At 38.5% G+C, this 22,601-nt stretch overlaps 2 protein-coding genes across 4 annotated transcripts in view; one reads left to right on the forward strand and one right to left on the reverse strand.

Moving 5' to 3' along the window:
• LOC146474411 (rho guanine nucleotide exchange factor TIAM1-like) overlaps positions 1–12,787 on the reverse strand; it is a 33,195-nt gene extending 20,408 nt beyond the window's left edge. Inside the window, exons 1-17 of the mRNA XM_085117017.1 lie at positions 12,754–12,787; positions 9,497–9,596; positions 8,754–8,832; positions 8,403–8,459; positions 7,283–7,350; positions 7,050–7,133; positions 6,274–6,729; positions 5,526–5,921; positions 4,281–4,511; positions 3,609–3,982; positions 3,229–3,497; positions 2,479–2,519; positions 2,073–2,157; positions 1,734–1,808; positions 1,514–1,606; positions 728–842; positions 485–537 (exon numbers count right to left, since the gene is read on the reverse strand). Of these exons, the coding sequence (XP_084973143.1) occupies positions 485–537; positions 728–842; positions 1,514–1,606; positions 1,734–1,808; positions 2,073–2,157; positions 2,479–2,519; positions 3,229–3,497; positions 3,609–3,982; positions 4,281–4,511; positions 5,526–5,921; positions 6,274–6,729; positions 7,050–7,133; positions 7,283–7,350; positions 8,403–8,459; positions 8,754–8,796 (2,440 nt within the window). The 5' untranslated portion in view covers positions 8,797–8,832; positions 9,497–9,596; positions 12,754–12,787. The remainder of the gene's footprint in view (positions 1–484; positions 538–727; positions 843–1,513; positions 1,607–1,733; positions 1,809–2,072; positions 2,158–2,478; positions 2,520–3,228; positions 3,498–3,608; positions 3,983–4,280; positions 4,512–5,525; positions 5,922–6,273; positions 6,730–7,049; positions 7,134–7,282; positions 7,351–8,402; positions 8,460–8,753; positions 8,833–9,496; positions 9,597–12,753) is intronic.
• Positions 705–22,601, forward strand: part of LOC146474413 (uncharacterized) — a 77,220-nt gene continuing 55,323 nt past the window's right edge. The window contains exons 1-3 of one of the 3 annotated variants that reach the window (XM_085117027.1): positions 707–829; positions 4,439–4,540; positions 9,541–9,671. In XM_085117027.1, coding sequence (XP_084973153.1) covers positions 4,539–4,540; positions 9,541–9,671 — 133 coding nt within the window. In that variant the 5' untranslated portion in view covers positions 707–829; positions 4,439–4,538. Of the gene's footprint in view, positions 830–4,438; positions 4,541–9,540; positions 9,672–22,601 lie in introns of those variants that run through there. The other 2 variants (XM_085117026.1, XM_085117030.1) reach the window with 2 other exon arrangements.

Below are 22,601 nucleotides of genomic sequence, written 5' to 3' on the forward strand. Positions count from 1 at the left end.
TTTTGCACCAAATTTAAAGCTTTTAAAAACCTTTCAAAGTCACAAACAAGTATTAGCATCTTCCAAGAGAAAAATAATTCGAATGATACAAAGAACAATTTGACCTTCACGTAGAGAGACCAGTCAGCGCAATTTAAAAGAACAAAAAACAGATTTCGTCCGCCATTTTAGTTCCACACAGCTAATGTGCTAATGTGTGCAAATGCCTTCAACTAGCTTGGTATTGTGGCCAGTTCTATACGGACTACCAAACCGTTAACAGTGTGAGAAAAATGTCTTCTTTAGTTCAATACAATGCCAACTCCTGCGTGCTTCTGGCTTATAGTCATAAACGGTTAAACCCAGGACAAACTATCACACAATGATATTTTCGTTCAACATCGAGAGTGGCACACAAACTTTCGGTGGATAAACGGGCAAACAGTGTGAATGTTTAATTTAACCAAACATAGAATTAAACTTAAAACATCGAAGGTAAACTCACATTGAGGTGGAGGGACTATCAGGTCACTCAAATCCTGTTCAGCAATAGTATCACTGAAAACAACGATTAAAAAGTAGAAAAATAAGACTAAGTAGCTTATTATCAGAAAAAGGTTTAAAACAAATAAGAAAGGATGTTACAAGTTAGGTATTAACTATAGCTAAAGTTACTTTCTTAACTTTAAAATTATTAACTAACCCGGCCCTTCTAACTTTTATACAGGTTCTTATAAACTGTCATTACCTTATTTTTGGTGGCGGTTGTACCACAAGACTTGAGATGATCGCATCTGAAGTCACTTTGTTGACAACTGGAGGCTCATCACGACATGAACGCAGTAATAAGGTAATGGATGGATCTAGGAATCAGAATTTAGAATCACTCACACTCAGAAAGAAAAATGTGTTACAAAAGACAATGTTTTATGTTACATACATACAAACAAAAAAAACGTGCAGTATTCACCTAGTCACACATGGGGGAAAAACCACGTCCCTAAAAGGACTCAAATCTTTGACAGATGTTTCCAGGTTGTGAGGAAGTGTGAGGAAGGTCTGACGTTAATCAGCGAGTCAAATAAGCTTAATTTAATTTTCCTTTTTTTTGTCTCATGTAGTAACATGCTGAAAAGTACATATTCTCTTATTCCATGAGGGAGATCAATATTAACCATGCTTCTTTCTTTTCACTAACATTCAACTTATCAACGGAACTTTCTAAGACAGTTGTTAACCAAAGGAAACTCAGTGAACCCCTTTTTTTTCCTCTGCAGTCACTGACAACTAATCCTTAGTTTTGTTGCTAAGCTTCCCCGTAAAATTCTTCATATTTAACTTTAAGCCCCCTAATGAATTGCCTCAAAATGCTGTACACCGACCTAAAGAAATTTATGGGTCCTCAATACACATAAGAATGGGTGCCGTGGAAATTAATGACTTGTGCCAGATGTTCATTTTCCTTTTGATTCTGAACCAGCAACTTAATTATTAGCTCACATAACAGTAATGGCCAGACAAAATCCCCACTCACCCTTCAGGGCTTCCCTCAGGTCCTCAACTGCATTTTCAACCTCAGTTACCTCAATATCGTTTACAGCAATAATTTCATCTCCTGCCCTCACACCTAGAGAACATTAAGAGCAAAAATTATTTTTGCATTGATTAAGTCGCTGCAGGGGTTAATTATTGCAGTGCTCAATTAGTTTTGAAGGACTGGTTCTCTAAATTCCTTCAAATGGTTCCTTGCATACCTTGAACATGTGCTAGTCTTCCTTCTTCAACTGCACTGACCACAATTCCTTCACCTTTGCTTTCAACTGATAAACCTGAAAACAAATGATACTTACATGAATTCCAGAAGAGTTCTGAACCAATGTTAAAATGTTATACTGAGAAACCAAATGAACGACAGCAGCAAAGCTCTGTACTAGTACTCGTCAAGACTGAACTGCACGTTCCGAAGTCAGACTCAATGCACAAATTAATTTAATACTTTATTTTACAGATTCTTAAAAATATCAAGTACAAAATTACTTTACTGAATAAAAAAAATAAACTGTGAATAGAAAGATTACTAAATCTTTACTTACCAAAGTCTAGTCTGTCAACCTCGATGGAGCGCGTTAATTCAACAGTAAAGGTGCATTTTTGACATAATCTTAGACTGGTGTAGTGCTATTAACAAGAAGACAAGGAAATCAGCAAAACCAGTCGTTTCAACTACGCATCATTTACTTGTAAAATCCCAAGGACTGCCCACATTTGGAATTAATCACAAAAACAGACAAAACTGAATAAATTTATGTTTATCTAGGTAAATATTGTATTGTAAAGAGTTCTTTTTGTTTGAATAAAGTATTTATATATAAAAAAATGTTACTCTACAAGTATCAAATTACCTAAAATATATATAGTAACCGTGCCAATGCACAGGTAATTAAACAAAATTATGAAAAAGTAGTAGTACATGATTTCATGATAGTTAACTTTACTTACGTGATTTTCTAACAAAGAATCTTGAGCAGGAGTGGTATATTCTAGAACAAGAGAACTAAAGTCAATGATCACATTCGTTTAACATATTAAGTGATTACAAAAATTGGATCATTGCATAATGCAATTCCAGGGATTTGACTGGCTTAGCGGCCATGGTATATGAGCCATTATACCATGCCTGAGAAATAGTGGCCATCAAAATGGTCTTCAGGTTGTTCTTGCTAAGCAAATTAAACCAGCTATATTTAACAATTATTCCACGAGCGCGCGTTGGATATGAGATGATAGATAGCCAACGAGGCGCGTAGCGCCGAGTTGGCTATAATCATCTCATATCCAACAAGCGCAAGTGGAATAATTGTTTTATTAAAAACAATCAAGAAATATTGCTAGATCTTACTGATTTCACTGTGCAAGAACAACCAGAAGACAATTTAATGGTCGCCATTTCTCAGCCATGGTATAATTGCTCATATAACATGGCCGCTAAGCCAATCAAATCCCTCGAATTGCATTATACAATGATTCAGTTTTTAATAATTATTGTTAATTGTAACATGATTTAGCATTATAAATGGGAGAGGTCTTTCAAAAACATGTTGACTAGATTTTGCACAATAACCAATCTATCTCTGTTCCAAAATAAAGCTTACATGTATTTGGAGCAATTTTGATTTCAACTTAGCAAAATAATATTTAAAACAGCATTGCTAAACCCCTTCAATGAGCTTACATTTGGGTTTAACTTACCCGTTGCACCAGATGAATCTTCCATTCCAAGTTTAAGGTAATATTCTGCTGGTTGTAGTTGACGTTTGCCGCAGGTATTTTCAACAGCCTCTAGTACAGTCATTTCATTATGTTGAGGTATAACGGTGCTTTGATTGTTGTCTAAGCTGATGCGTAAAAAGTTTCCCATATTTTTCCAGTCTGAGTGGCTGGACGACAAGGAAGCACTCTCCACTTGTATTGTCCCCTCTTCATCAGGAACATCATCAATGACGTCTAAATTGGATTGCCTGCAAACACAATAAAAAAAAAGGTATTATTAAATATAATTTTAAACTGCACTAGATTAACAACCTCTCTGAATTCGATGGAATTTCAATGGAGGTTCTTGATTTACTGACCGGCTTAATCTTGGAGTTCCTGCCCCTTTGTTTGCATACCGATCTCTGATGGACTTAACACTTGCTGCATCATTGATTCTAAGTGAAGTAAGCAGCGCACTTTTCAGCTTGCCCACAGAGCTTGCTGACCTCTTTGCTTTATTCCTCGTTTTCACTTCCTCATCTGTGCTGGGGTCTCTGGCACTGACCACAGCATGGAATGACATAACAGAGAAAATGTTTATTCTTGAAAGAGTTTGTTTAGTGCTCCTTGAGACACATGCCAGCAGTGTCTGAGGATTGGGCAGCTGACTGCCGCGTATGGCTGCTATGTAGCACTGAAGTCGATACAAGTCAATGTTAAGATGCTCCAAGTTCTTATCCCACTTTGAAATCTGTCAATGTAAATTTAATTGGTGATTAGCATGCATTACTCACTGGTAGTTAGTTAGATTGATTTGATTTGATTTTCCCAAGTTCTTCCCGTGTATTTTGGAGAAATTGCTAAAAGCTGATTTATAGTTTGTTCATCATTGGAGAAATTAAAATATTTCTGAAATCCTGAGGTGAGAGCTACCAAGAGGTGCTAATTTCATTTTGTTACACGTACTGTATGTATTATCAGTTCATCTATGATAATGCAATACAATGTACAGCTTTCATAAACAGCACACCGTTACTTAATTAATTTACCTGATCAAGGAAAGCCTGTTTATTCTTGGAATCAGTGACCACAGTTGACTGTAGCTCAGCCATCTTCTTAAGTTTGGAGTCTGAAGATATTTTAGTCTCTACTCTGTTGATTTCTGTCATAAGAATACGCAACATTTCATGCTTTCCCTTCTGTCCAGAGCCAGCTAGCACTGACGCAGCCATGGAGTGAACAGCTGTTATCCAGTTTTCAAGATCAGTTTGATTGGATGCCTGATAATCCATACAGAAAAGGAAAAAATGTATGCAGCATCAGTTTTTAATTTATGGAAACTAAAATTAGTCTACAATTATTTAATAATAATAATAATAATAATGATAATGATAATGATAATAATAATAATAATAATACCAATAATAATAATAATAATAATAATAACAATAACAATAATAATAATAGTAATATTTTATAATAATAAGAGTAATTTGTATTGCATGAATTCCAAGTGAATATGCTTTAATGCACATTACAATGCTAAACAGAAAATTACAATTTCTAGCTAATAAACTAATCAATAACATGCAACTTAATCAACCAATAAACTAATTACAACTCTATCAGCTAAGTTAATTAATTAATAAAAAAAAGACCCCATTTGTTCAAAGAGCAGATACCTTTATCCAGCAGCGAAGTCACTATCCAGCACATACATTGTAAAATGTATAGAGTGTGTGCACGACGGCCATGTTGGAGGACCGAAACAATACAATGATTTTCCTTTGGGAAATATATTCTATTTTTATGCAAATATCTTCTATTGTTTTAGTCCTCCAACATGGCCGCCGTGCACACACTCTATTGGTTGGAGTAAATTTTATCTGCTCGATAGCGATTCATCAACTGGATAGAATTATCCACTCTTTGAACAACCTGGACCTGGATGCTGGATGACATCAAATTGAAAAGGCCATCCCTAAAACGATGAGACTTAAGCTTAACCTCAAAAGAGTTGACTGACTCAGAACTTGTAATTGAAGGGGTGCACGGAATAAGGCCCTAAGTGACTTTTTGATGTGAGGTCAAATTCTCCTTTTGTTTCACAAGCAAATTCAAGGCATTTGTGGAAGGAGAATCTAGCAATTTATCAGAAGTCACTTGGGGCTTTTTTTTTCAGAAACATACCCCTTCAATTGATAACAACAACGCATTACACAGCTTAGGTGTTGTGTATGTAAAAGAACAATCACCCAGGGTGGCATAGATTTAAATTTAGGATTAGGATATACCTGGAAAAAGTAGGCTTCACCCAGTCTGGAGCTGACACTAAACACATGGTCTAACTTGGCATGTTCTGGTACAGCCTGTGCAATACAACCATCAATCTCCAGTGAAAAGCTTGGCTCATCTAAGTCTTGAGGACTCACAGTCTTTTCATTGCAAACATAAAAGTTCAATGCACCACTCTTTAATGACACCCAACATTTACGCCACTTCCTATCAGAGGCAAGTTCAACTTTGCTTGACTTTAACCTTACAAGGACGTGCTTCACAGAAAGCCAGCCAGCTTTGCGAGTTGCTCCGCCTTGACGTGATTGAGCGATTCCAGATCTGGGTTTCAAATCTACATCTGTTCCACAGCTGCTGTTCAGATCTGCATCATCATGAAATGAAGCATTCAGTTCCTGCAGATGTGAAGAAAGCAAGATCGTTTATGTCAGGCCTCAAATTCAAAGGTAAAGTAGCATTTGTCCATACAACTGTAACTTCTCATTCACAGCATGAAACAGCTACGATTATTACAACTCTTTCTTGGGTTGCTCTCAACATTACACCACACATGTATACCTTAGAAAACAACACAGTACAGGTGACAGGACATGAACTGAAATCACGACATTTGGCAGGAGGTAAGCTGATACATCTACACAAGACATTCTTAAACTGTAAAACATCTTGGTACAGACAGTTTTAGAATTCAGATTGCGTGGGCATGTATACCACACAGCAAAATGAAACTACCTAGAATTTGCTTACCACAGGGCTGTTATTGGAATTCAAATCAGCAAAGTTCTTGTAGTAGCTCATTTCCGTTACGTCGTCTATATCTGCGGATAAGTTACTCCTTGAACTGACGGAGTAATCTGAGTCACTAGCAACAGACAGACGTGCAGAGAGTTCCTTGTCATGAGATGGCGAAATGCGAGATACCTTCTGGTGTTCAACTGAGTCACTTCCAACATCCTCCATACCAAATCCACTGTCTCCTGGATCATTGCTGATAGGTTCATTACCCACAGGAGTACTACTGCGAGATCCAACAGGACTGTGCCCTTCCATAGAAACAAGAGTGCTACTGGAGTTGTAATGGTCACCAACACTATTGTGTAGGGTGTCGTTCATTGGTGCATTTTTGATATTTAATTCAATATCATTTATTTGGATGGTTGGAGCAAGGTCAGAACTTTGGCTGTCCTTCCTTGATGAATTTATCTATTAGTAAATAAAGAAAATGCAAAACCACATTATTTTTATTTTTTTGGCAAATATTCTCCACAAATTTCTTTTTATGAGAAAGACTACCAAAACGTCATTCCTTTCAGACATTACCTTTTGTGAAAAAGCTTAATTTAACAGTTTTCCCCCTGAAGATTTGGTGACCAGTAATAAATATTTTAATTGTTTTCCATGATCTTAAACAATTTTTTCCCACTTTTAGATCAAATTTTGAACAGTGAGTAAGTTTGCATTACTTGTAGTAATTTACCAAAGTTCACGGATAACACAAATAATTTCAATAATCTTAATAATACCTTGGTCTGTGCACTTGGTTTTGGGTGATTGGAAGATGAGGGAGCCGTTGACGAAGTCCCTGACACTGTACGCATGCGTCCAGGCTGTTGAAAAAGAAAGCAAAAGATATTTAGGTATATATTTATTTAATAACAAAAACATTGATAGCTTTCACCATATAAAATGAATGACCAAGACATCTGCTAATAAAATCATCCTGAGAATAGAGTAATTTACAAAGTCATTTACATACACAGCAAAAATCCAAGAACTTCTGAGCTTCCTCTTCAGAAACAAAATTGAGTCCCCATGCATGGTTCTCTGTAAAACATTTAAAAAAAATGCAACAGTCCATTAAGTAAGCAATTAAGTAAGCTGTATTCCAGATCAGAGAGGGGTGTCAGATCCTTTAAATATGTACCTTTTACAACCTCCTGAAGATGTGCACCAAATGTTCTAATCGGTAGTTCATAATCCCCGCAATGTGCTCCAGTGTAAATGCATAATTCATTTTATGGCTTTTATGTAAAATTTGTTTTTAGCCTTTTGTATACTTTTTCCTCGTATTACATTAGTGAATTTAATCTTTACCTTCCTGATCTATTTTTAAGATTATCTAAATAGTGGAAGAAATGTAAATTGTAAATTGTAAATTATGCAATTTTGCCAGTTAGTTGCAATGTAATTTTGAAATCTATCTACCTACCTTGTTCAGTCGATTTCCTGAACATAGTGTTCAAAAAGTTCTCGTCCTAAAATTCCCCAAAAGTTCGAAAAAAAACCCCTTCCACAAAATCACGAAATCAATCCAAAATCCAAATCTGTTTATATTATTTTGCTCGCACGACAGATACACAACGCCATAAATTTCAAAAGTTACAAATTAGCCAATGCACATGTGCTTTTAAATATGGCAATCAGAAGCAAAATCTATCAATCAAAAGAAACTTGTCAGCGCACACTCTGAAAAGCATAAATTCAATAGCAAGTTTCATAAAGTTCTTTAACGTCATCATAAAGTCACAACATACATACGTACCTACCTACTGTACCTGCCTACCTACCTGCCTGCCTTCTTACCTACCTATCTACAAATCAAGAAAGCTGACTTCCTGGCCCTGAACCAATTAAGAAGACTTCTTTAATGACTCCCTGACTTTGAAAGTTATCTGTATAACACTGTTAATATTACTCTGACCATCAATTGCGATGCCGTGTGGAAATTATTAGGCTCAACAACAACATACATATATTCAGAGTTTCATAATCATCAGATCACATATAGCTGAGCTGATTGCTAAAACATTTTAAAAATCCTAACAATCTATATGATTATCAAAATTTCCTGGCTTTTAATAATAAGGCCAACTTACTTGATTTGCGGTTTCTCCACTGAACAAAACACTCGGATGTCTTCTTAAGCCGAATTTCTGGATGAATGAAGAGACATATTTGACAACAAAATTAGTTCAACAACATTATTATTCACAGTATGGTTAGAACTCAGATGGGACAGAAGTATGTCTCAGTCACAAGCTGTGTTGTAATCATCCAGTTGATTAGTTATTGGACCTGAAAGTAGGCCATCATATTTAATGCATTGACTGAAGTTTTAACAACTTTTCATAAGTGTTAAACCAATAACTTCAGGGTTTATTATATATTTTGCACAAATTACAAATTAAAGAGTAAAATAATTTTACAATGTATTATTGTTTCATTACCATTTAAGTTGATCTCTGCACTAAACACTGTCTCATTGTTCATCAACGCTGTGACAAGAAACACGTCCTCTGCATCCACCTACAAAACAATGGTAATTTAATTAGAAGTTTATAGGAAGTATACATTATGCCCTCTAGACTTGAATATTTTTAGCAATAAAATGGCACAGTGGGGAAAGCATTTGCTTTGCACCAACGTGGCACAGGTTTGATTCCTGGTGTTTAAACGCCATCATTACATGTATGTGGGCTGAGTTTGCTGTTGGTTCTCGTCCCTGCAATGAGGGTTTTTCTCTGGGTACTCTGGCTTTCCTCCCACCACAAAAAACAACATTTTCAAAGTCCAATTTGACCTGGAAAAAGTGGACAAACAGCCACTGTACTCTGTGGATATGTCACTGAAATTCCCATTTCTTTCTTTCTTTATTTATTTAGTTTATTATAACAGTTGAACCTCTTTATTACGGACACCAAGGGGACCAGAATAAATGTCCGCATCATAGAGGTGTCCATTTTAGAGAAGTAGGCTTTATATGGATTTCAGTCTCTCAGGGACCAAGTGAACTGTCTGTAATAGAGAGGTGTCCGTAAGGAGAGGTTCCACTGTATAACCAAGCATGTATGTTTTTTGCTCTCAGAATCTCAGACTGATCAGGCAAGCCAAGCAGCTAAACCACTTTAACAACCCTAGCTAACTGAACAACGTATTAATTTGCAGAAACCAATTTATTTGGACCAGATACCTTCTTCCTGTGAATAATAATTGGTATGACGTTTTCTACCACAGGAACCCATCTCAGGGGACCATCATCTGTAGACAGTGTGTTCACCTCAGCAAGGGAACTGAAAAACAACAGAAACATTTCAATCAGCAGTTTGAAGAGCAGGACTGTACTCCCACATTAAATTCTTACAAAGGTATAGACACAAAAATTATTAGGAGATATTAAGCTTTACACTGAAGCCAGGGGCCCCCAAATAGGTCATTTCAGTGGAACGTCTGTTTGGAAACCCTTTAATCACATCCAAATAGTTTGGATTCAATTGTCAATAAAACTAGCATTTCCCTTGGTGTAATGCCGCCAAAGGCTCCTGTGATATCATAACATGGAAAATCAATTCCTTTTGTTTTTTGGGGGAAAACGAGGTGTTCAGACTGGGAAATAACGCCAGTCAGGATTTTTGAAAAGCCAATAGCATCTGGTAAATTAGGGAGGTAGGATGCATTCCCTAAAATTAAAGGTGCTACTTTAATTTATTTGTTGTATTATAACATAAGCCCTAATTTTTAATTAATTCAATGCCGCTAGCTACCAAAGATTCACTACATGCTAAATCTCCAGGTTGTGTAAATTCTACTTAATATTGAGTAAATCAGTAATAAATCAGCATCAAACGAAGGAATACTGCAAAAACATGGTCACTCTACTCTGTTAAAAAAAATCTCAAAATAAACCACTTCCCTAGGATGTTGTTGTGCAGTAAATGCTGCCGGCTATTATGACCTCCCGTTCAAACTAATATATAAATTAATTATTTTAAATGTCATTTTAAATCATGGGAGTTTTCTGTGAGTTATTAAATTTAATTTAAAAGGAAATATTTTTTCAGGTATAACTCCTTAATATTATGAGTCAAGAAATTGAAGAACAAGAATAATGATGTTTCAGTGCTTTAAAAGTTTTAGTCCCTGCCTACGTACCTCCACACATTTTCAAGGAGATAAAGGTTTGCCACACATTTAGAACTCTTTTCCTCAGCTTTGTTCCCCTTCCTTAGATGCATTTTCTGTTAAAAATGTCAACCTTTTTTACATTTAAATTGAATTATGTTTTAGTTGGAACCTGCTTAAATTACTTCTTTAAGAATGATAAAGTGATTAATATGCAACTTTAATTTTTGTTTTACAGTTAAGGAATTTTTTTTTTTTTTTAAATACATAAAATGTAACTGCATTGAAAAACAGCTGCTGTTTTAAAAATTTGGAAGTAACTCACCATAGTTTTCAGAAAATTCATTTTGAGGGACTATGCACGACCATCTCAAACATGTACACTATAGATAACATCACAATTTATCAGAATTTCTTCTCTGAATTATCAGCAAATTAGTTTAAAGAAGAATTTATTATCTAGGTTACTTTTCAAGAAACCAAAATTTTGAATGTATGCGTAACTGTCTGACAGAAAATGAATTGATCAAAGCAAGTAGATTTGTCAACTTAGGAATATATTTATCATTTTGATGTATTACAAAATTCTCCTTTTAATTTAAATAGAAATGCTTATAAGATATATTGTGGAGAATTGATATTTTGACCTTGGAAAGAAATGGTTAAAATGTAAACTAAACTACAAAGGTGGAGGTTACAGAAATGGATTATTTAGAAAGGGAAACCACAAATTTATATGTGCATCTTTATCAATTGGAAACACCCATAAAAATTGTAATAATATTGCGATTGCTATTCGAGACCCACACGTTAATTTAATATGGTTATTTTATTCCCTAATTTTCATTGGATGATGTAGTGGTGTTGTTTTGAATAACATTGAATGGGGAAATTATGAAAACAATTTATGATGCTATCAGGAATTAAACAAACCCTAGGAATTTTGAATGTAACTTGCATGTATTGCAAGAGCAAGCTGTGTCATATAGATAGAAATTTAGCACCTACTGTTAGCTGATAATTAATTACATTTATCCTGCTCTGTAACAAAGATTTAATATCTTTACAGGTATGTCATGTCACAGTATGCAAACTGTTGTGGATTGTTTGTCTTTTGTTAACAAATATTCTTTCTCTTTTTGCTCAGCTGTTTGAAAGCTGTCGTCAGGCAACATACATATAAACAAGAGCTGGGAATAGCGTCAGTGTCTTTGTTATGTCTTAAAGCACAAAATAACATAAAATCAATAATTCACATGTAGTAAATCTGTTCATGTTATTGGTGAGGCACAGAGCACCTGTTATCTAACTTTTTTTAATGACAAAGCTTGAGTGTACAATATGTTGAAAATGCATTTACAGCAATAATTTTGCCATAAATATAAAAAAAAGTTGTCACCTGTGGTTTGAAATAAAAATTTTTATTTTAGTTTCTTTTTTCAAAACTACAGAAAATAAACAGTGTCGAATCTGTTCAAATTCAAAGAGATGTTTAAAAACTTGAAAAATCACAGTGATTGTATGCAGAATCCAATTTTGCTTTCATTCTCTGAAAAAACTGTCAAGCACCAACATCTTTAAACAATAATTTATGTAACCGTGAAAGTAAGTTTTATAATCATCAAGTGATCTGCCGCAATAATTCATTTTCACTATTAGTGAATACTTGCAACCATATCATATCACATTTGCCAGATAAACTCACCACACTTCAAGGCCACGTCTTGTGACCCGGAATATTTGTTAAACCCAATTCCGCGATAATTTTTAATTGTTACGAAGAATTAATTTATGAATGTTACAAAATGTTATCTTTGATCACATCATAACAGCAAAATTATTTTTAAACATCATATTGAGTAACCCTAAAATTAGCTACTAAATTGAAATGATATAAAATCTACTCAACGACACTCACGAGACTATATTTTTAACGATCGAAACAATCACGAGATGGTTTTTCTCACGCTGTTCGAAAAGAAACGAACCAAAATAGCAACGCTTGCGTGTCAAACCACTGAAAAAAATCGAAAAAAGTTTCAACGAACAATGGTACACGATCGACGATTGTCGAAAATTGATATTGGCCTTCAGCAAATTTAGTAACATATCCTTGGATAGATTGTCGATAACGAGCATGAAATTAGACAACAACGATTTCCCTAAGACGTCTACGTGCAAAATAAAGCAAACTCCAGGAACGAAACCTGTCAAAGATAACACAGACTTTATAAACAAGTAGCGACTTCAACCCAGAAGTGATCAAGCAAATGTAAACAAATATTGGAACCATTCACGATGATATGATACGGGGGACAAAATGTTTACCGAATAACTTCTGTGCCTTCGTCTTTACTCCAGTTCTCAATGTACTTTTCCGCTTCTTGAGGTTGAAATCCGTTGGCATTTGAAGGGAACAAGCCGATCTGGCCCCCGATGAAGGGGCCAGAAGGTTGGCTTTCCTTGTTGCCAATACTGTCGTCTTTTGTGGCTACACCACGCTCAGATCAGCATCGCGATGCAGCTCCATCTACGAATTAAAATACAAATTAAAAAGTTGTTTAACTTATCTGACCTTTAGTGTGATGGTAAAACGAAGCAACAGAACTTCTACCTGACGACATAAATCACAAAACACGCTTAACCGCTAGAAAGGAATGTTTCTTTCAAATGATTCTTTGTCTTGGAGCTGTCACAGTGTTCGTTACGTCAATCGAGTTTGGTGAACAGCTGTCCAAGCTAAAACCGGCTTATCACTCGAAGCTCTTTGATGTAGCTTCCTTAAGCTCGGTAAAGGTTTAATCTACATCTTTAAGACGGCTGCATCGTTCTGCCCTGAAGCATCTCTTTATCGCACTTGAAAACATTGCAACAACACTCGAAAACAAGTAAAGAGTAATTGTACATTTTGGTTGCAAAAATACACGAGATAAAACAGAAAAATCAATAGAATAAAGCATCTGCACCAGAATAGTATAAAGAGAAGAATTTACCTCAGCGAAGGGATCCTTTACTGCTTTAACGCTGCATTTGTAAAATTCGTTTGCCCGAAACCCGTTTCACGTACGGGTCTGCGGCAATTTGTTACGGCCATGAGAATTGTTCGTAGTTACAAAGGATTCCACGCTATGATTGGCTGACTGGCTCATTTGCATGCATACCTTTGAATCCCCGAGGGAAAACGTGCTCAAAGTCAGACAAAAGTAATAAGATTAATTATTTCACAACAGTTATTGAGTTAAAAGTACACTGATCGTTGATAGACTTTTAAAACTCTCAGCTATTTTCAATTCAAGAAACAGTACAATTTAATTCTGTCAAGCTCTCAAGAGTAAGTAACCTAACTATATAAAATTTTGCTAGTCTTGGCACACAATTCTCCTGAATCTTTAAAATTCATGTGAATGCGGTGGTAAGCTCCAAAGTTATGCTCGTCTAACCACCGCACACTTCCCTCTAAAGCCATCCATTTCCGTTTTTCTTCTTTATTGTGTTATTACTTAGCATATACTTTGTAAATTTAACAAAATGTCGAAGTGTGAATAAAATGAACTCAACTAAACTGAACTAAATTTTACACATGTAATAGTACTATTCTGGCAAAACGAGAGGCAAAAGACAGGAGGCCAATGAGCTTCCATGCGCAGACATGCACGACCTGGGTCAATTGAGAGAACTTGCCCTCGTCCATTAGACTCATCATAGCTAATGTCTTGTTCCTTGTTCCTTTGTATTATAATTGAAAAATTTTAGATTATATATTGCGCTGATTTACGAGACCTTGAGCACTTTTTGTACTTGTGCACAATACTCTCGCAATACTTCGATTAATTTTTGCCTCCTTTCTCGCGCCGCTTTGCCAGTAGCCTGAGTATCAGGCCTTTCCCCGAAAAGCCTGATACTCAGGCTACTTTGCCAGCCCATATTAAACTCATCTTCCGATATTTTGGTCCGGTTAATCATTGTTCTCGCTAAACTTTTGTTTGGTAAACATCGAGAAGAAAGTATAATTTTTAATCTCAACGTTCTTGTTTTGGGTAATTTGAGGCTGAACCTTTTTAAGATGTTGCTCGTTTTGAATGCACGATAATATTACGATATCACCACGGACGTGACGAGGAAACTCAGTTCAGGTATTAGTCACAGGGGCATGCTTACAAGCGCACTCAACGTGAAAATTTAAACAAAAATACCCAGGGAATAGGAATACTCATTGGCTCTTTGCTTGCTACATTCAAAGGGCCTTTGAAAGGGATATTTGTAAAAGCCAACAAAGTTACTTGATACGTATCAAATTTGCCCTGGCACTTTCTTTTAAGAAATTTAGAGTTTTAAAAAACTCTAAATTGGCTTTTTTTCAAAAGGTTGTTTGCGAGCTTCTAAGAAATGTCTACCGATTGCGGAATTTTTGTGCTCAGCAATGCGTTGATGAAGGTGTCGGGCTGTGTAGCCGACATAATCTGCATAATGCATACGGCCGAGCTGAACTACAGCCCGACACCTTCATCAACGCATTGCTGAGCACAAAAATTCGGCAATCGGAGATCATTAGAAGCTCACGGTAACAACAACCTTTTGAAAGAAAGCCAATTTAGAGTTTTGAGAAAGTGCCAGGGCAAATTTGATTGTTTGGTCTTTGAAATGCTGTTCATCAAAGTTAGGATTATTTAGCTGAATCAGAAAATGTAAAGGAACGTTAATTATTAACACGGTGGTGGAGGGGGGAGGAGAGGGAAGGGAGAACAGGACCCTAGCCAGACTTTTAGGAGAGCCGAGCGAGGCAAGCGTTGGGAGCGCCGAAGGCAGAAACTTGTACGTGGAGGATGGCAAGGAGGGAGGCGGGGGAGGGGCGTAAGAGCATGTTCCTCCAGAAAATCTTGAAGTCTAGTCTAGTAGCTCTGAAATGCTATTTTTAGCGTTTCTTAATGGACATTAATAGAGAAATTTAGCATCGCGTTTACGGCAAACGGCAAACGCCAGGCTGAAATTTTCTCTTTGATGAAAAACAATGAAGCTTTTTTGGTTTAAGCTTATCTCCACCCAGTCGGCGACAGCTATCGAGCAAACACGAAAAAGAGAGAAGTGAGTACGAGAAACACAAGTTTATGCATTTTAGAACAAACAGCGGCTTGACGTTTCCCGTTTGGCGTTAGCCGTTAACGCGAAGCTAAATCTCTCTAATGTCTACTCGGTAGTTCAGCTGCTCGTCTGGCTTCGTTAGTTCGTTCACTCGGTTTTTCGTTAGTTCGTTTTCGCCGGTGAGCGCTCGGTGGACTGTACGTTCGCTCGTTCATGGACTTAAACACGTTATAAACGATTAAATTAATCAAAAGCTGTACTGAAAACTTCCTCATGTTGTAGTAATTATGGCTGCAATGCTAAAGAGAAAGAATTATTCTTTCTCCTCTAACTTGTTCCTAAAAACGATCAGATCCATATGCCCGGAACCCCAGGGTATGGCGGACTATGTCCTATCCAAGTTACTACTCTTTTTCTTGGGTCCGCTCTGGCATGACCATATCCGCACACAATATGTGGAAGGACTGCATAAGCTAGAGCATTGCACCAGTACCCTTGGTAGTCACTACTGACTGTCAGTTGCTGAATGCGAAAGATTAAATTTAAGCGGAATAAATGTGTTCGCAATGTTCTTTATGGAATAAGATCGAATAATGCTGGTAATAACGTAGAAGGGAGCGTGACAGCATGACAATTTGTCGTTAATTTTGTTTGAATCAGTTATACGAATAGGAAATGAAATCGCTAGTTTTTGATCAATAAGATAAAGAATCGTATCATTAATGGCCACCTTCCAAATATTGACAGTGATTAGTGATTTCTTTGCAAAGCACAGCATCAAGAGAACTTGAACCTTACCCAATATAATATAGATAGGAGCAAGTCGCTGTGGGTGTGTGGACCGTGAGTGTAATTGTCGGTAGAATAAATCGTTTTGTTTATTTCAACTGTGATATCGTGAAGTACGGCCATACATACATACATATATATATACTTATAATTTTTGTTAAGGCAGGTCGGTTTGTGGTAACCCAAAGGCTGGTGTGGACCTGCCAGGAACTAAAAAACTACTTAAATATATGTACAATTCTCCATTCATAAAAGTTCACTCAACGTAAAGAAATTTCAAAAACTTAGAAATGTATAAAAAATCCGTTTGCTTTGATGTTATCACACAGGCCTCCTTTTCGAATTGAATACGATCTAATGTCCTTGAGGCCTGTTTAAGTTTTTGTTTGAAAAGCTGTAGGGAGGAAGCATCCTTGATGGCTTTAGGTAGCAAATACCAGACAATGGGCCCTCTGTACCTAGCAGGCATTCGCCATCCAGGAATTCGCCGGACAAGAGACACCTCCGACGGGACTTGAGAAGAGAAGTCAGAGAAGCTCTGGTCCACTAACCACAGAAGAAATTGCAAGCAACAACTATTTTGGGAGAAGAGAGCACAAACACAGTGGGAGAGATCAGACCAGTTCCGGGAGGACCAACTGAGGCTTAATCTACAACCGAATCGAGAGGGGATTCTCGAGTGCCGCTTAAGGCTCCTAGGAGATTATCCACTTTATGTTCCCGACCGTACGGCTCCCGACGTCCCCTCGGCACGGCCGTAGTGCGGACGATAGGATAGGATAACTTTATTTATACACGGTTTTTCCATCAGCTACGTAGATTATCATCATCAACTATCTATCTATCTATCTACCTAACTAGTGATTATAAAATATCCCTATTTACTGTCGAAGGTGGAGGGGGCCGGGTGGGGGGACCTCAACCCCACCCCTAGTCTACACACTTGGTACTCATTGGTTTGCACATACCTGTCTTTTCTGGTGTCGCTGAGCTTGAAGATTCCAGTGAATTCTGTGCTTTATTTTTTATTATGTATTTGTGTGTAATTTTTATTAATAAATGTCCTTAATGTACATGAATTTGGTACACATAACACGTAAAATTTTAGGCACCTATGTGAGGTAACTCGTGATTTGAGAAGGTGTAAAGTGATTTGGTTCTTCGATTTTTATAGTATGAGCGGCAGTTGTTCACGAATGTATTAAAGAAACATCTCTGTGGGCAGTGTTCCTTGGTTGGTGTTGTGGTAAACCCTCTAGGTTGTAATCTGCACCTCCCGGGATCGCCTCCCGAAGGGCATATACTGTATCACTTTTTTTTCTCTGCTTCATTTTTTCTGACTGAGAGGTAATATTTTACCGCAATTACCGTACCGAAAAGAACATTAACCGTAATGTAGCGCTCCCCATTCCAGTATTCGAAAATCCATGTGAAGTCCGCTCTTCAGTTTAATAGTTCGAGAACTTGTACAGTTTATCGAATTGAGATTCTCAGAATCTCCAATATCCTCTTTTTCGGCGGTCGAGTGTTCTTTTGCAGCCTTAGGCTATTTCTTTTAATTTCTTCGGACTCCTTTTGTTACTATTTTTGCTCAGAAATTATCATTGCGGCGAGGAATATTTAAGAAAAGCGTTTACGAATGTAAACAAACAAGTTAAATACCGTCGCGGTCTAGCAATTTGCCAAACGAAGCACTTCGGACCTCTTGGCTCCCTATTTTTTTTTTTTTTTTTTTTTTTTTTTTTTTTCAGAAATCATTGCTACGAGGAGTATTGAAGAAAAGCGTTTACAAATTTAAAAAAATTAAAAATACCGTCACGGTCTACGCAGAGCTCATTTCGCAATATACAAATGTGTAATTTCCGAAACCGAGAACTTGAGAAGTTGCGCGTGTTCAAGCTAAACGAATTTTGTTGCTCACAACTGGAAACAAAACTCATGAGAAATGTTGAAGAAGTTTGATGGAAATCAAACTTCGTCAACGTTTTCTAACATGATGCAACATCGTGCAACATGGTGGATTCAACAATATTGGACGATGTTGCATCCGCCTTGAGAATGTAAAGATTTGCTACCGTGGTTCAAATGTATGAATTTTCATATATTCACTTTAATCTCATCAGCTCTGTACGGCTACATTACGAACTCACAACATGACCAGCTCCCAGTTGGCTTGATAGCTCAGTTGGTAGAGCACTGCACCCGCATCGCAGAGGTCATGGCTTCGAGTCTCGTTCAAGCCTGACTTTTTTTCAGGCTTTCTTTTCGCAAGTCATCTGTTTAAGTTGCGTATAACCGCGATGATCATTCACTTATTCATTCAATCCCTTCACGGTCTACGCAGAACGCGTTTGTGGGGAATGTATTAGAATAAAACAGAAATTCCCTGACACACTGAAGAATCCACCGTTTTCCAGTTTACTGTTTAACAACCAACGCGAGAAAAACGCAGTGTTACAGTGCAAGGCCAAGTGCCCTTTTTGCGAGCACGTGTGTTGTAAAAACCCGAAAACCCTATTTCCAAGTATGGTCATAAAATCTGACGCGTAACGCAAACTGGGGAGTTTACGACACCCTCCCCCTATTAAAGGGCTGATAAGCAGCTTTAATACAGTTCTAATCGTCTTCAAACTCGTTCATTGCAATTCCGATCATCCGGTTCCTTGCCGCACTCTTTGCTGCTCGTCTAGGTTGCTGCCGCGGTTGAAACTCTGGCGCATCTGGATTCAAAACTGTGCAGTGTAGTTGGGGTGGTGCGCCTATCTCCAAATCCGCAACCAGTTGAACAGGGCGTTCTACAATGTACCCGTTTCCTGTCAATATCTTGAATCCTCGCCTCCTTCCCTTTCAACTCTTCCAAGTTTCCACTTTCCAGTGTTCTTAATGGAGTCTTTAATTAGGACCATGGACCCTTCTGAGGGAACCGTCATGTTTTCAGCTACTGGAGTCTTAGATCTCTTCTCCAACGCATGAACATACTCTTTAACCCATCGTTTGTGGAGCTGCAGTCGGCAACTCCTCAAGTAACGCAATCTTCTCGTGACGTCGCTAGTGTCATCTAAAGTGCCAAAATCTTCTCCAAGAAAAGTCGCAGGTTTTCCTCTGATAAGGATGCTAGGCGTAACTGTCTGCTGCTCAAACTCTTCACCTACGTAACAAAACGGTCTGTTGTTCGCAAAGCATTCAACATCGAGAAGTGTTTCCTCTAATTCTGCATAAGAGAGCAATGCTCTACCAATAACCTTTGAAAGACAAGAGAAGACAAGAAGAAAAGACAAGAAAAGACAAGATGCCAACCATACGTTCAAATAATCCTCCCCACCAGGGGGCTCTGGAGAGGTTAAACTTCCACTGAATCTGCTGTGATGCGAGGTAGTTGTTCAGATCTTCATCTTCTTGCAGAGTCTTGAGCCATCCCTTAGTCGCTATGAACGTCTTCGCATTATCGCTCACTGTCAGTCGCGGGGCACCTCGTCTCGCCACAAATTCCTTCAATGCTCGTTTAAATTGCTCAACAGTCATGTCCGTACACAATCTTAGGTGAATGGCACGAGTGCAAGCACAAGTGAATAAGACGACATATGCCTTCCCAGCGTTAATCCCTTGTGCCTTGTGGTACAATGGACCAATGAAATCCACTCCAGTTGAGGAAAATGGATCAGTAAACTCTGCTCGAAATGACGGTAGAGCAGCCATCGGTGGTGCGGGCAATGCCCTTGCTCTGAACTTCTTGCAGTGATTGCAGCTCAACCTTAGCCTTCTGGTAATACGTCGCAGTTGTGGGATCCAAAACCTCTCTCGCACCTTGTTCATTGTGGACTGAACTCCCCTATGCAGATTCATCTGGTGGCAATGTTCCACAACCAACTCCACCAATCTGTGCTTTCTTGGTAGAAACATCGGGTGGTAGTCCGGGACTAGCCCATACCAACGCCAGATCCCCACTGAGTCCTTCTTGATGGGAACATCGGTTCTTTGCTCACATCCTGCTTGTGCTAACTTGATCCACCACTGCTCAGCTTGTTCAATCTCAAAAGTGGTAACGGGTCCACGTGTTTGAGCCACTTTCCGGCAGTTACCAATTCATCTGCTAATGAATGCTGTGATCCTTAGAAGCTTCCAGTACTTGTGCTTCTGGATAAGTTCCTCGGCCCAAGTTTCTTGTGAGTTCTGATTTCCCTGTTTTTGGAGAAGTGCAGCATCCCTTCTCGGTAATGCTTCAGTTTGAGCTTCTGCTGTCTCCCTGACTTCTACCTTCTCCGGCCATTCTTCGACGCTGGTCAGCCATTTAGGACCCTTCAGCCAAAACTGATCAATTCTCGCGGGAGCAACTCCCCTGGTTCCTAAGTCACTAGGATTCTCTGTTGTTGGGACGTAATGCCACACAAAGGTTCCAAGATCCTGTATCTTTGCGACTTTGTTCCCGACGTACTGTGACCATTTGCCTTTGTGTTCCAACCAGTAGAGTGCAGTAGTGCTATCCACCCATGCGTGGGTCTCACCAAACATGTTGGGGTCAAGTGCCTTAGTGGCATGATTCAGCAACTTGGCAAGAGTGAGAGCAGCAGTGAGTTCTAGGAGTGGAATCGACGTGTTCTTAGGAGCAATTCTTGACTTGGAAACAAGAAGGTTTAGACTGACAGACCCATCCAAGTACTTAGCAACAACGTAAACAGCCGCACACACAGCTGATTTGCTGGCATCCGAAAATCCGTGTAACGACAGTTCCCTTTTGTTGTAGTCAGCAACACTTCTTGGAATTGCAAGGGTTGGCCGTTTCTTTAAACTGCTGAACCACTTGTTCCACCTCTGTACAATTTCATTAGGGAGGGGTGCATCCCATGAATATCTTCTGTAAACAAACTTCGCTAAAGATGATCTTTCCAGTAATCATAACTGATGAAGCCAAACCGAGAATGTCATAAACACTGTTAAATGCCGCTAGCATCTTCCGCTTTGTTACTGGCTCTGTTGCAGCGCAGCATGGTTTAAAATCAACAAAGATTGTGTCTGTCGACTTGTCCCACTGGGTGCCTAGTATTCTGGCCCTTTGATCCTCTCTCTGTGATCCCTTGTTCTCAGGTGTACTTTCAAGGGTGGGTACATTGCTATGCCACTTGTGTAGTGTGAACCCTCCTTTGTGCATGATCTGTGTCGCTTCCTCCTTAAACCGTGTGAGGGCTTCCACCTTGTTGCTCCCATATTGTATGTCATCAACATAAGTGTCATCCAGCAGTGCTTTAGCTATGTCTGGAAATTCTTTCTGATGTGCCAACAAGTGTTTCTGGAGAGTCGCACCCAAAATGTAAGGGCTAGGTGCTGCACCGAAGATCACTCATGTAAAGCGATACTCAACCACCTTTCACTCGTCTAAATTGTCAAACCAAAGTACTCTTTGGGCATCACGATCATCCTCATAAACACGAATCTGGTGAAATGCTTCCTCTATGTCTCCAGTGACGCATAATTTCTTCAACCAATTACGAAGGAGAATGTCAAAGAGCCGAGGTTGAAGAGCTGGGCCGGTCTCTAGGCAATCATTCAACGAAGGTAATTGCTGGCTGGTCTTGGAGGAGCAGTCATAGACTATGCGCATTTTTGTCGACTCAGCCTCCTCGCGAATGACAGGATGATGTGGAACACAGTGCACGATTTCTCCAGTGGGCTGAGTTGGAGCAGGCTCAAGTATTCCTCTCTCAATTTGTTCTCGCATAATGGTGTTGTACTCCACCAGTTTGTTATGTTTCTCCAAGCGCCTTGTTGTTCCCCAGAGTCGCGCCATTGTTAGCCCCTTGTTGGTTGGGAGCGGTCCATGGGGAAGCTTCCAAGGCAGTCGTGTCTCATAAAACCCTTCACTCTTGAACTCGATTTGGTCCTTAAAGTCTTGGTGGAATGAGGGGTTGAGAGTATCGGTATCATCCAGGCCAAGCACATCCATGGAGTACAAGCGTTCAAACTCACTTCGGCTCGAGGTTAAAAGGAATTCCTTCTTCACACCACCTCCATCTGAAATAAGCCTCCCATATAAGATCCATCCCAGCATAGTGAATTCCGCTCCAGGGTCAGTGTCAGGATTGTTTCCAAGAATTGGTGGTTCTGTTGAACGGATGCGATGGTAATCAGCTGCTCCTAGGATGACATGTACAGGAAGCTGATCTGCCGATTCTTCTTCATCACTCAGTTGTAGCTTCCTAAGTCGAGGGTACTCCCGTTTCAAGTCCTTAATTCTTGGATTAGGTAGAGATGTCAACACATCCTTCTCTGCAGTGATAAAATTAACAACAAAGGTAAAACCATCCACAAAAGCA

This window comes from Pavona decussata, unplaced genomic scaffold (assembly GCF_977016875.1).
Source record: "Pavona decussata unplaced genomic scaffold, jaPavDecu1.1 SCAFFOLD_89, whole genome shotgun sequence".
In the NCBI taxonomy this organism is placed as follows: Eukaryota; Metazoa; Cnidaria; class Anthozoa; order Scleractinia; family Agariciidae; genus Pavona; species Pavona decussata.